Source organism: Epargyreus clarus, unplaced genomic scaffold, assembly GCF_041222505.1.
Source record: "Epargyreus clarus isolate Ecla_fem2 unplaced genomic scaffold, WU_Ecla_fem_2.2 ptg000003l, whole genome shotgun sequence".
Lineage (NCBI taxonomy): Eukaryota > Metazoa > Arthropoda > Insecta > Lepidoptera > Hesperiidae > Epargyreus > Epargyreus clarus.
Genome location: NW_027332211.1, coordinates 8,108,596 through 8,121,305, shown reverse-complemented (window position 1 = coordinate 8,121,305; position 12,710 = coordinate 8,108,596). Strand labels below are relative to the sequence as shown.

At 36.3% G+C, this 12,710-nt stretch overlaps 1 protein-coding gene across 2 annotated transcripts in view; it reads left to right on the top strand.

Moving 5' to 3' along the window:
* Positions 1-1,035: 1,035 nt before the first annotated feature.
* Positions 1,036-12,710, top strand: part of LOC140752349 (agrin) — a 244,237-nt gene continuing 232,562 nt past the window's right edge. The window contains exon 1 of one of the 2 annotated variants that reach the window (XM_073086623.1): positions 1,036-1,946. In XM_073086623.1, the coding sequence (XP_072942724.1) occupies positions 1,385-1,946 (562 nt within the window). In that variant the 5' untranslated portion in view covers positions 1,036-1,384. Of the gene's footprint in view, positions 1,947-9,474; positions 10,186-12,710 lie in introns of those variants that run through there. The other variant, XM_073086632.1, reaches the window with a different exon arrangement.

Here is a 12,710-nt window from a genome sequence, read left to right as displayed (position 1 = left end):
ATTATTTGACTGACAAAACGGTGTGGTCTGAAGTAGTTCCAGCTCCACATGTACCATTAGGTTAAATTTAACATTGTAAAATCCATTTTTTTAAAAGATGTGTGTTATGGAGTTTCTTTCGCCGCTTCTTCTCCATAGCGAAACACCTTGTGAAGTGGTGGTAGCTTGACATTCAAAAAGTGCTCTGAACCTATTTTGAATAAAAAAAAAATGATTTGATTTTGATTTGATTACTATAATATATAAATTCAGTGACTATATTATTACATATTTTTTTTTATTCTATTAAATTTACACCCATCAATTGTTTCAAAGTAGGAATTATGAATCTATAGGTAAAATATCAAGGAAATTAAATATTTATGCTAATCATCAAGTCATCATCAATGCGTGTAAAAAGCTATTACAATTATTATTACTAAAGTACCTACTAATTTACTACTTATATGTACTTACATAAAATAGCTTTAGCTACCTATAGTAATTATTTGTACTTTCGGTGGAGAACAGTCCTTACCTAAACTAGCGCTAATTTTAAGACTAATGTAATATGTCGCAGAATACTAGATGGATGTGCGCTAAAAGCGTTTCCCCGAAACGGTTACGAGTTTCGCACACACGGAATTTTATAGTGGTTTTAAATATTCAATATCTAACGCCTCATCCGTGTGTAATAAAACCATGTCTCTAGATACTAGCCAAATTTGCGGATATAGGTACACAGATATGTGGTTAAGTAAATTTTTGTTTTTAATACCTACATTTAAATTTATCAAATGATTTCATCTTATTCAAATGAAAGGTATGTCATGATTATAATTGTAATTCGTTTACTACATAACAAAGATAGAGATTAGTAAAAAGGTTCAGCCAAATATATTGTTGTAGGATTACTTTGTTTATTGTACTATTGACAGCAGGATAGCGTGGCGATAAGAGTGTTTGACTACATTATACGAAAGCACGGGAGTCCTCTCCCTTATTTCTCATGGGAGGCTACGCGTCACAGCCTTTAGTCAGCTCCGGATAGCTGCGCGCGCGCACGCGTTCTGTGCTACTTGCGTACTACGTTTGCATAGGAGGGACGATCGCTTGTTTACCAACACACTTCAGTAACGCACGAGCGTGAAGAACAACACTTCATACCGGCTTTGACATACCTGAACTCATTAAAATTCCAATAAGCTTTTGCATACCATACTGAACGCACTCATAAATCAGATATTCAATTTGATGACTTTCTGTTAGTGAGATGTCAACGCCTCGACCCCTTAATAAGCCGTCGGCGGCAGTTTATGAGCTTCTGGAAACATAAATAACTTGCATAATGTGACACATACATTTGTAGCCGCATTCAATAGTGTGTAACCAGTGATTCTGCGACATGAGGCCCTCAGCGGTTATTGTTTATGTTATCGCTCTGGCGATCTTCGTCGGGGGCGAGATCAGGATTCGAGGTAGAGTGAAAAAAAGGTACACGACGCACAGAAGGCACAGGGCCATTCTGCCGCCCTGTGATTTTAATGTGACTCTAATCGAGGACGAGTGGTCCCTGATGGAAGCGATAGGGAAGTCGAAATTTATTTTTACGGCTAAAGTTTTGACGGTGAAAAAATTTAAAGCAGTTGATGAATATAGAGGGAAGAGATCTAATATGTATAGGGTGCATATGCGTCGGGTGTTGAAGGGGGATTTGGAGAACTTGAGGACTTATGTGAATATGGATGGATCGTCGGAGGAGACTTTAAGTGGGTCGACTTTGATGGTGGAGCGTTTGCGCGCGCGCGAGTACTGTACGCCGGCGCCACGGCCTCGTCTGTCCGCGATTTTTTTGTGTTCCGGCGGGTATGCTGATGATGATAATGGACCTCTACGTCTGCGGCTATTGACGGATCCTGTGCCGCTTACCCTTTATCATCTCGATCGCATTAACGCCGCTGTCAAAGGTGAGTCTTCTTGTTGTAATTCTTAGATTTCGTCAGACTAATCTTTTCTGTACGTTCGTATTTCATGGGATTTTCATTGTAGTATTTTAAAAATATTCATACTTGAGTAGGTTTGTAAAAGATAAATGGCGTACTCGTAAAATGTAACGAATAATTAAAAAGTATATATTTTCGACTTCTCATATTTACTCGTATTACTGCTCGAATATTGTATTTACCAACTTTCAATAAATTTGATATGCAACTTAAATTATCCGGTATTTAACAGCCGTGCAAACAAGAGGCCACGTCCGACGATACGATATTTATCTGATTACCGAATTTTATATCCAAAACAGACAAAGGATTTCATATCGGTTGTTACAAGTAATGCCCATTAACGTTCAGCGTTCGAACAAAAGCAAAATTAAACTCAAAAGGTTGGGCTCCGTGGAAATTATAATAATGTGTGGGTGTTGTACCCATAATGCGCTGTGAAGGCATTGAGATGTGGTTTGATCGACATCTCGACAACTGTTCGTTAAGTTAATGGAGTGAATGCGCCCGCCACGTTTGTAACACCGACTGCGCTTAAATCTACGAGATCACTCGATCATTTGCATTTAATTGCAAACAGCTTGTAGCTTGTAAACGTCCGATTAAAGAATTGATCGGTTTATTTTGTTTTATAGGGACTATTTTAGGAGCTAAGGGAGGAAAGAATAAGAATGAGATTGTAACACACGCGTACCATCACTCAAAAGCGAGAGAATTAGAGGTTATAGGTAGCATAATAATAATATGAGATGTTTACGAATTCATTAATATTATTGTTATTCGTTGTTAATCCTTTATTAGTCCACTACTGGGCATCGGTTTCCTCTCAGGTGGTTAGGTTAGGTTAGGTTAGAAGTATTGGTACTTAGAGTAGTACTGGTAGAGTTACACAGTTTTATTATTAAAGTATTTTCATGAGTTTAGGTTTCTTCAGAAAAATCCTTCGCTGATAAAAAGAGTGACATTTACTACTATTATACACATAATTTTGTAATTCAAAGGTCGATATTTGAACCTTGGACCGATTCTGACACTCACATTAAATCACTTGGCTATCACCTCTGCTTATTGTCACTAATATTTATTAATTATTCATTTTATGATAACATATGCAACATACGAGTATGTAAAAATCATGATCTACATTATTTTAAAGTAGAAAGTGCGTGTGAATTGATCACTTGATAACTTACTCGGTGTTAAAACATTACTGCGCCTGTACACTCGCTCCAATTAGTGAAATGACACAAGTATAGTTAAGGGTATGTCATTACAGTGTACAGGTCACGTGCGCCGTGTGGGTGGCTGGACGTGTATCTGATCTTGATATGACAGTACCTATTGTGGACTAAAGTAGGTGAGGATTCTATATTGGGTGTTTACTTGATTAGAAGTGGGTACGATGGATATAAGTATTTATGTAAGATACACATATATGTATTTGATATGTGTTTTTGTGTGTATAATCTAATGTTAAGTATTGTATCTATGTGTATAGATTTTAGATAAAATTGTTCGCACTCGTCTGATTGCAAGTGGTCCGTGCCGCCCATGGACAACTACAGGTTTTACCTTTTCTTTTTTTTTTCTTAACGAGGGGGAAACTGACGTGGGAGCGACGCCGGGTTATGTGGGATTTTTATCGCACTAAACCCCCCCCCCCATTGGCCGTCCTCAACGCTTGTTGGAGAACTCTGGGATCTCCGACGGAACGCAACCGAACTACATGTTTTACCTGAAACCGATCATAGATGCGATGTTATTCCTGAGGATTAAGATGGTCATATAATATATTATAAGCCAGCCGATATCCACACACATCCGAAGCATAGAACTAGATTAGATTTAGCTTTATTTTTAAATGCTCAATATTACCGTCTTACTTGTTAAATATCCCATTTTCGTGTTAAAAATAAAAACAAAAATGTATACCAAAAAATCAATACCACTTTCCTCTAAATATCGAGATTATCATCATTGCTCTCACGGTACTTGGATATGTGAAATATAAAAATAATCAAAGTACGCGAACATCGCAGAACGAAATTAAATGCATCGCGCTGTCTCCGTCTTAATTAATTCAATAATCTATAACCCGATAAAGAATTTTAAAGATTTATCCCTATTTATTATCCCTCGCCTCTTAATTGGAAGCACAATCACGGATACAGTTCGCCCGGGGTGAAATCCTTTGCAATAAATTTTATTGCGACGCCATTCTGACCTAAAAATTCCAAGAAGATCCAATTTAATCCTCGTATTATGCGGCAGAGATGAATATCGCGTCGCGGCCAGCAAGACACGCGAAGCCTTTGTGTAGGCACTAGGGATCTTTCTAACGTCTATTTTTAGGAAAAGCGGTGTCAAAATGTAAGTTGAATAACGGGATTCCTGTTTAAGTATGATATGAATTGACTCTTTTATATTTGCTTTTTAAATGTGTTTTGCTAAAGTACGTCATAATTTTACAGGGTTTAAAGGTAGTGAAACTCAACTGTAGTTGATACTGCAGTTCAGTTTGCCATTTTCCTTCATTTAAAAAAAAATGAATGGTGCATCTTGCATCAGTTTTAGTGATATGGCTTAAAATACGCATAAAATACTTCTGCTTTTTATTTTGTATTGGTATCACAGTAAAAACTATTACGGCTATTTAATAACAGCTGCACCTGTTTGCAACTTCTATCACACAAAAAGTGCTTGATTTTAAGTCAGCGATCTTATAATGCGAAGAAACTCTAATGATAACGACTTTTCAGCACATCAATTACCAGAGACGGCCATCACTAGCTCTATCCCAGGTGTTGCAGTTACCTTTACTGATTGGAATAGTTTTTCATGAGCGCATTGTATGCGCTACATACTGAGAGAATAGACAATACGGTTTATTCTAAAACATTAGTTTAATTAGCTGGGTCCTGCGACAAGACTAATTTGGACAGTCGACGCTAGCCTTAGAAATTAAGCTTATTACAATTTCCACATTGTTGTGTGATAATATTTGTAACAACTTTACTAAAGCAAATTAGATAGTGGACTATATTCCAGGCTTTTCCCATTTATGTGAAGCGGTTCTCAGCTGTTATATACTTAGTTGTGATATTACAAATATTGTTACTCGTGATTGTTCACTGAATTTAATCCTAGCATAATGCATTAGATGAGTATCTCTCTCAGCATCAGAGCCGCTGTCTTTGTGTGGACTATGTGGTGGACATTATTGTACGTTAGTTATAATGCCGTATTGTTGTAGAATATGTATTTGTCTCGATAAATTCAGGAGCAGCGTGGTGTACGCTCTAGAACTCTATAAGTCGTCGAGAGAAACTTATCCCAGTAGTGGGACATAATATAATACAAAAATATTTTCTTATAGAAAAAAATCTGTCTAAATCCTTCCTATTTTATCCTTCCTATCTGAATGCTTTTGATTTCATTATTATTGGTATACCGTAAACCCAAAAGGTAATTTTTATTTTCAATTATCAGCAAAGTATTTATTTACGTGTTACGACACAAGACATTTATAACATTCTGAAGTTAAATAACTGGAGCGATTTATGAAAAGTGAAACCTCATTGGCTTCCCACATCCAATTACTGTCCGGTGAAATCGAAACCAAAATTTGAGAGGAAAAATCAAAATACTCCAAATCCAGTTTATTTACTCTTAAGAAGGAAATGAAAGTGGTCTTCACTTGACTTCATCTATTTTGACTATTTAAATAAGGTCACGAAGGTATGCTTCTCAAAGTTAAAGACACGTAGACAATATTTAATGTTAATTGTAGTTAAAATGTTTTATTGAATAATTCTGTACAGGAAGAAAATGATGTGTTTGTAACTATTCATAACAGAAAATCGAGTTAACAGATTTTCGTAGCAACATATTCAAAACTTTATTTGTAAATGTTTTATTTATAATATTATGTTTGTTTATGCTATTACTTATATAAGTAAATAAATTTTATATCGTTCGATTCCTACCATTTCCAGCTTAAAACTTCAAAAGAACACGCGAATCACAGCAGCTGAAACAAGCTCATTTCAATTTATAACAAGACGCTTATCGCTTCTCACTTAATTTGTAACACTAAAAAATTGGCTCTCGACCTTCGGTTACATTGTGCTCGAACGAGACACGAGACAATTTGGTCAAGTGGCCACCAATCACTTACTCCACTCGTTTGTCCAAACTACACAAACTTCAAAAGATGTCTCTATTAAAAAGTCGAACACTGCTCACCGTTAAGTATGCTATTATGTGAGGTATATTATATACTACTAGCTGACCCGGCAAACGTTGTGTTGCCATATAAATAAAAAAATGTTAATGGTGAACAACCCTTATCATTTAGGGGTATGAAAAATAGATAGTAGCCGATTCTCAGATCTACTGAATATGCATATAAAATTTGGTGAAAATAGGTAAAGCCGTTTCGGAGGAGTACGGTAACTAATATTGTGACACGAGAATTTTATATACAAGATTTATTTCAATAATTATTACTAGAAGTGACATGGTCCCGCAAATTGTGCGGATTGCAACCAATCTGTAAATTAAGTGACATGGGGGGCGGTCGGATGTTAAGGCTCGTTTACATTAGATACTTTTTGAATGATGAATTACTTTGCCTGCTTTGGTGGAAATCAAATTAATATAGTTATTTCTTCTGGATACGTCAAGTCTACTGCCACCTACGGTGAGCGACTTTGACTTGCAAAGAGCACTATTACCTACTCGATCGACTTCGGTTGAGTTTAATTAACCAGGTTTTTCGATCGGGTTGGTAGAGACTTTCGAAGAGTAAGGGACGTCGTGTAAGACTTGGTGTAAATAAGCCCTTAGATATGTGAGCCCTCGTGGCTAAAAATGTGTGGTTCTCTGCTTCGGTAGCACTTAATTTTTTTAGAGCTCATATGGTTTCGAAAAAAAATATTTCGTTAAGTTTTTGTGTTGTGCAGTCTGGATAATTCTAAAATATTTACTTACAATAAACATAAATCGTACATAATATTATCTTCACAATATGTTTAGGTACTTTGTTAACTTTATCTGTTGAAAACAATTTGTCCGTTATTGATATACAAGTTAATTTTTCGTAGCGGTCATCTCAATATCATTATGTCTTGAGCATTCTTGTAACAAATTGATTTGTATGGAGGCTATCAAGCTGTCAGTCTCAGTCGGTGCAATCATCGGCTGAATGGTATTGTGACAGGCAGTCTTTACGTGGTGACAGGGCAACTTGTCACAAAGCTTCCCTTTTCTTTTTGTTATGTACAATTATCTTTTTGAAATGAAACGACTGTGCTGACTTATTATTTACACAGGTTTGACTTCAATTAATTTTATATGAATTATTACGCACTTTTTTGCACGTTTCTGTGCTAGGAGGGCGCTTAAATTTTGTCAGACATCTTATGGTTATGATTTTTTAATCCGTTAATAACTTTTTTAATGTGCTCTCAAGATGGTTCTGGAAGATATTTTTGTTTCATCAAAATTACTTTAACAGGTTTATACTATTTATTTATTAGGTAAATCTTCGAAAATTCCTTTAAAAATAAATTTACTTACAATAAACACAAAGCTTACATATTACCTTCATAATATGTTTACTTTGTTAACTTTTTCTGTTGCAAATAATTTGTCCATTATTTCATTATTTCCAAGAGCATCGTACGGATAAGTACTACCAGCTTAGAAAATGGTAAATAGTTTCAAATTGTAGCCAGAACAATTTAAACATGAAATTTTCTGTATAACTATATGAATAAACTGAATAATAAAACATAACAAATGTATCAAAGTATAAAAATGATGGAAGGCATAAATCATCTTTCTCATGCAATACGTAAAATTGAATGTTTGCTTTCCATAAAGCACAATGAATCAGAATTATATTAAGCGCAGTAAGACAAAATTATTGATACGACGTCGCTCGTAAATAAATGCAAAGTATTTCATGATTTATGACACCTTTTGTTGTCTGAAAGTTCCAATACCAGCAATAGCGAACACCGGGCCAAACCGATTTATATCGTCACACGGACCTCACGATCCGTGGGAATTCTCACAGATAAACGTGAGGGAATTGCAGATGTACGCGATGTAATCTGCTTCATTAGGCTTCAAAGAAATGCACGAGACAGTAAAAACGTAAGAAAAGAATCCGCCAATGTGAAGTGAGCCTAATCATCGATATATAATAACGACGATCGATACTTAAGAAGGCTTCGTATCTCGGATCGCAGGAGGCGTTATAGACTGTAGAGAAAGTAATGATCAGCACCATTCATCACGACGACTGCACCCCACACGAAGTTTATCTATTTTAATGACGACACAACGACCGAGTAATTCTTTTAAATATAATCACCAGTAGGAGTTGAAACTAGTATTTCTACCGGAATTGCGGTGATAAGCATGAGTCAACTCACACATATTCGTTAAGTTCAGAATAAAGGATTACGTCAGATATTAATGAGTGGGTACGTAAAAGTCAACGTCTAAACGATAGAGCCGCGTCAGTTCTTTCTGTATAGGATGGATGTGTTAGAATGAGGTAGATAAGTAGCATTAAAATAAATAAAGCGTTTGAAAAATGTTACAAAATAATAAAGTGCGACGTCGAAGATTCGTCAAGAAAGCAGCCGCCTCGACTCGCCCGCCCACGTCCGTACCACTTTCCAAATTCCTCGTGTAAGCGTTGCAATCACCTATGTGCGTGTCATGCGACAACGGCGCTAGTAATTTATTGTATGGTAAAGTTTCCTCGACAAAAATGTGTAATAATACCGCTGAATTTATGGCTGAACTCTTTATGAAACGGTATAAGCAATTTATTTACCACACGTCTCATAACGTATTAATTAAGTTTATACCCACATTCCAAGTTATGTCTACTCGGACTCTAACGTATGAAAAGAATAACTAATGTTCGTTAAAAATTGTTAATATAGATAACTATTATCTTAAAAATGGTTGTTTCTAAAATAAATAAGTCCAAACAACTTCTGAACAACAACCATTGTTATAACAATAACGTGCTATCGTCGTATCCTTAACAAAAGTTTCTATTTTACAGAAACGTTGCATAAATAGTTAATGTTGCGACAAAAGTAGTTACTCGGAGCGATGCACCGCCCGACACTCGTACATGAATATTCAGGGGTAGTACAGCGGCTGGCTGGTTCGGCAATAACTGTTAACTCGCGCCATATTGTGCTGCGTTGTATTATCCTCCACCCTGCGGCGATCGTTTCCCGCCTTCAACCATCAAGACAGAACTCGTACAATCTTTTTAAATGGCAACCGTAATAATAAAGCCCCATAGCTTGCATTTACAGTTTCTGAATTACGGTAAAGTTCGCTCGCTCCTCGGTCAGCTGGAACATAGTAACATTAGCGTAACGTAAGTCCACGTTTGTTTACGTTGATGAAGGTTGCATAGAATTGCGAGGCCTCCAGTATACGCGCGGGTCTGCGCACGCGCACGCGTCTCGGTGGCGCCAACTCGGACTCTTGCGCAACTTTGTGTACGCTGTGTTTACGAGCCGTCTCGATCGAATAATACCCGTTCAAAGTCACCGAGATGGCTTTTAATCGAACATGCGCCTGACATAATAGAAGATACCTCCGATAATCAAAATGAAGCTAAAGTTTTTAGTGTTATTGCTCCTATGCCACATGATTCACAGCCAGTTCCGTATAAGGGGGGTTGTTAAGAAACGAGATACGTTACATCGCAAGAAAAACACAAATAGCTCCAAATGTGTTTTAAACGAGACGATAACTAATGACTACGAGATTCTGTCATCCGCCGTGTCTGAATCTAAATACATTTTCACAGCTAGAGTCCTGAGAGTCAGGAAGATAAAGCGAGGCAGCAAGCCCAACGTAAAAGTATTCATGTCTTACAAATTGTATATCCGGGGAATGTTGAAAGGAAACGTAGAAGACCTGAAGAGTCACGTTTTTTTAGGCGATGAGCAGACACTGAATGGGGCGATTGTGTTTGTTAACTGGCTACGGACGAACAAGTGTGCTTATAAACTGTATAGACATTCTTCAGGTATATTTTTGAGCGACGGTTTTTATGTAGGCTTTGATAGTGGAAAGGTGCCGCGACTCCGATTGTTGAACGAGCCACTTCCACTGTCACTTTACGATTTGGACAGAGTGAATGCCGCGTTGAAAGGTAAATGTTTACTGTCATTCGAGGTGTTGGCATGTATGAGCGGAGTGTACACGTTATAAACGTTATGTGCCTTTATTATTAAGTCCTACGGGTCCACGTCAATAAATTTTATATTTGTTTACATGTTAGCGCTTTACGCTCCGATAAAGTTGATTGCTTTGGAGGGATTGCGTCATTTAGCAGGTAGGGAATAAAATGTTCCGTTATTTAGCGAGCACACTGCTAAGTAGACATGTACTTGTTCCGTTGAGGATTAGCGCCGTCACGGAAAATCGACTGTCGAAGCTCGCGTCGAATCCTGCAGAATCGTTGAGTACCAGAAAGTATTTTTGGGATAGCATTTTTTATATTTATAATAATTTGCAGCATTACAAGTTATTGATTTATTGAGTGGTTTTGTTTCATAACTATTATTATTACAATTATATTAGTCTTCTTCGACTTTAATTCAAATTTTAAATGGAAGTCGAACGCTTTTCAAACGATTAAGCCGTATCAACCTGCTGTTATCATCAGCATCTCTATTATACACGTCTTTGTACGAAAATTGAAATGCTTAGTATGATCAGTAAATAATAAATATAATTTATAGGATATAACAAAAAATAATTATGGTCAAAAACTTAAATTTCATTTTATATACGAGTACTTCGAATTGTAATGTACTCGTACTACTTACAAGATTCCTATTCCCAATTATGTCGTAATACATAATTATTCTTGTTCGGATAGGTAAGTTAAATAGATAGAATCGAGTGGGCGATCCTCAGCGCTTAGTGCGCCCTATAATTTACCTCATCGAGGTCTTTAACAATCGTCCCTCCTACTGTCAGCTCTTAATGATTGTAATTTAAATATTTTGCAACACATTACCTTAGAGTGTAGATACAACTTACACACCTACTGTTCATTGTCTTAAGTCTTCTGTTTTTGTGTATTTTTGAAGAGATTTGTATAAGTATATATATATTTTTAAGATTGAAGTAGCAAATGAACGTCATATTATGTCCATATGATGGTCCACTGCCTCCTATGTAAATTATTTCTCTAACCAACTCTAGATTATGGAACAGACTTTCTACTTGAAGTTACTACTTGACTAAGTTGACTAAGATAGTCGCTTCATTACTATGTAAGTCAGCCGGCACCTACATTACATATATAGGAGGGTTTTTTGAATAAGTAGATTCTACATCTGTATATTCTGTATACATGATTCTACGTCTGTATCTGTATAGTTACATCTGTATTTTGAAATTATTGTAATTTCAAAAAAGAAATAACAAGTCACAAAATGATTATCTCGCGAAGATGCTGCAAGTAATCGGTTAAACATACGTCGGTCATAAAGTGAGCTACTAAATTCAACCGATGTTTATGGTGTAATTGAAAACTTATCTGTTTACTGGTATAAATGAATTCTGAATGATGTAAACTCGTTCCACTGGAATTGTTAGTTTTCTCTGAGCCACTCGTGAAGTGACCACGGACTTGCAAAGTACTTAGTTTGGAGTTTTCTCGTCTTTTATACCTCGAAGTTCTTCAGTTGAGATTCAAGGAAATATAATGTTTGAACTACTGTTCTTGTAATGGGTTTAAATGAACTTTTCCTGTATGAATTCAAGGAACTGAATGGAAACTGCTTGGAAAACTTTAAGTGGTGAAACTATATCTAAATCATATTACATACTATTGTATGAACTGCAACATAAACATTTTAGTAGCAGTGGGTTATGATTTTTGAGCCATTGTATGTATGGGTCATTCTTTGGCACGCCCTGCAGTCCAAAGGGTTTGACGGGTTTTAGCATATCACGGTGGATAGTTTCAGCTAAATTGTGGGATTGATTTAGGTTGTTTTAAAGCAGCCGAATATTTACTTTTTATAATAATTCTGTATTATTTTATTTGTCAACGTATTTACTTTTGTTTGGTAGCTTCCGGTGATATTTAATATTTATATTATCAACCAAAAACAGCAAATTTCTGTAACTATTATCGAATTTCTGGGGAAAACTAGAACTAAAACATAAATAGCCTATCTTTACTATTTAAACCGATGTTTTATCGACCGTTTAGTTCTACTAGTTTAACAACTACGATTTCAGCTCTACAAAAGGCTCTAATTACTCCCCCAGGTTGGTCATTACACGATATTGATACATATTATGTCCGGGGCTAAATACAGTAATTACTGGACCACCTGTCATGTGGCTCCGACCTAATGTGGACTGAAATAGCTTTAGAATAAAAAGGAAACTTGCACGGAGAGGTTTTACGGAGGTAATATCAATTAATCCGCTGACAGCAATCTGCTCGGAGTCAGGTTTGGTTGTGCTATAAAGTATGCTTATAACAGTTTCATTGCTACTGTTCTAGTGTAATCCACTTTTTTTATGTCATATATTAATTGCTTAACTAGTAAGTATCAAGCATCAACTTATTGGGTACGTTTCTACTGTTGACGTTCGGGGCTCATCTCAGGACCTTTAGGCTATTTCACGCTGGATAAGTGCCGATTAGTA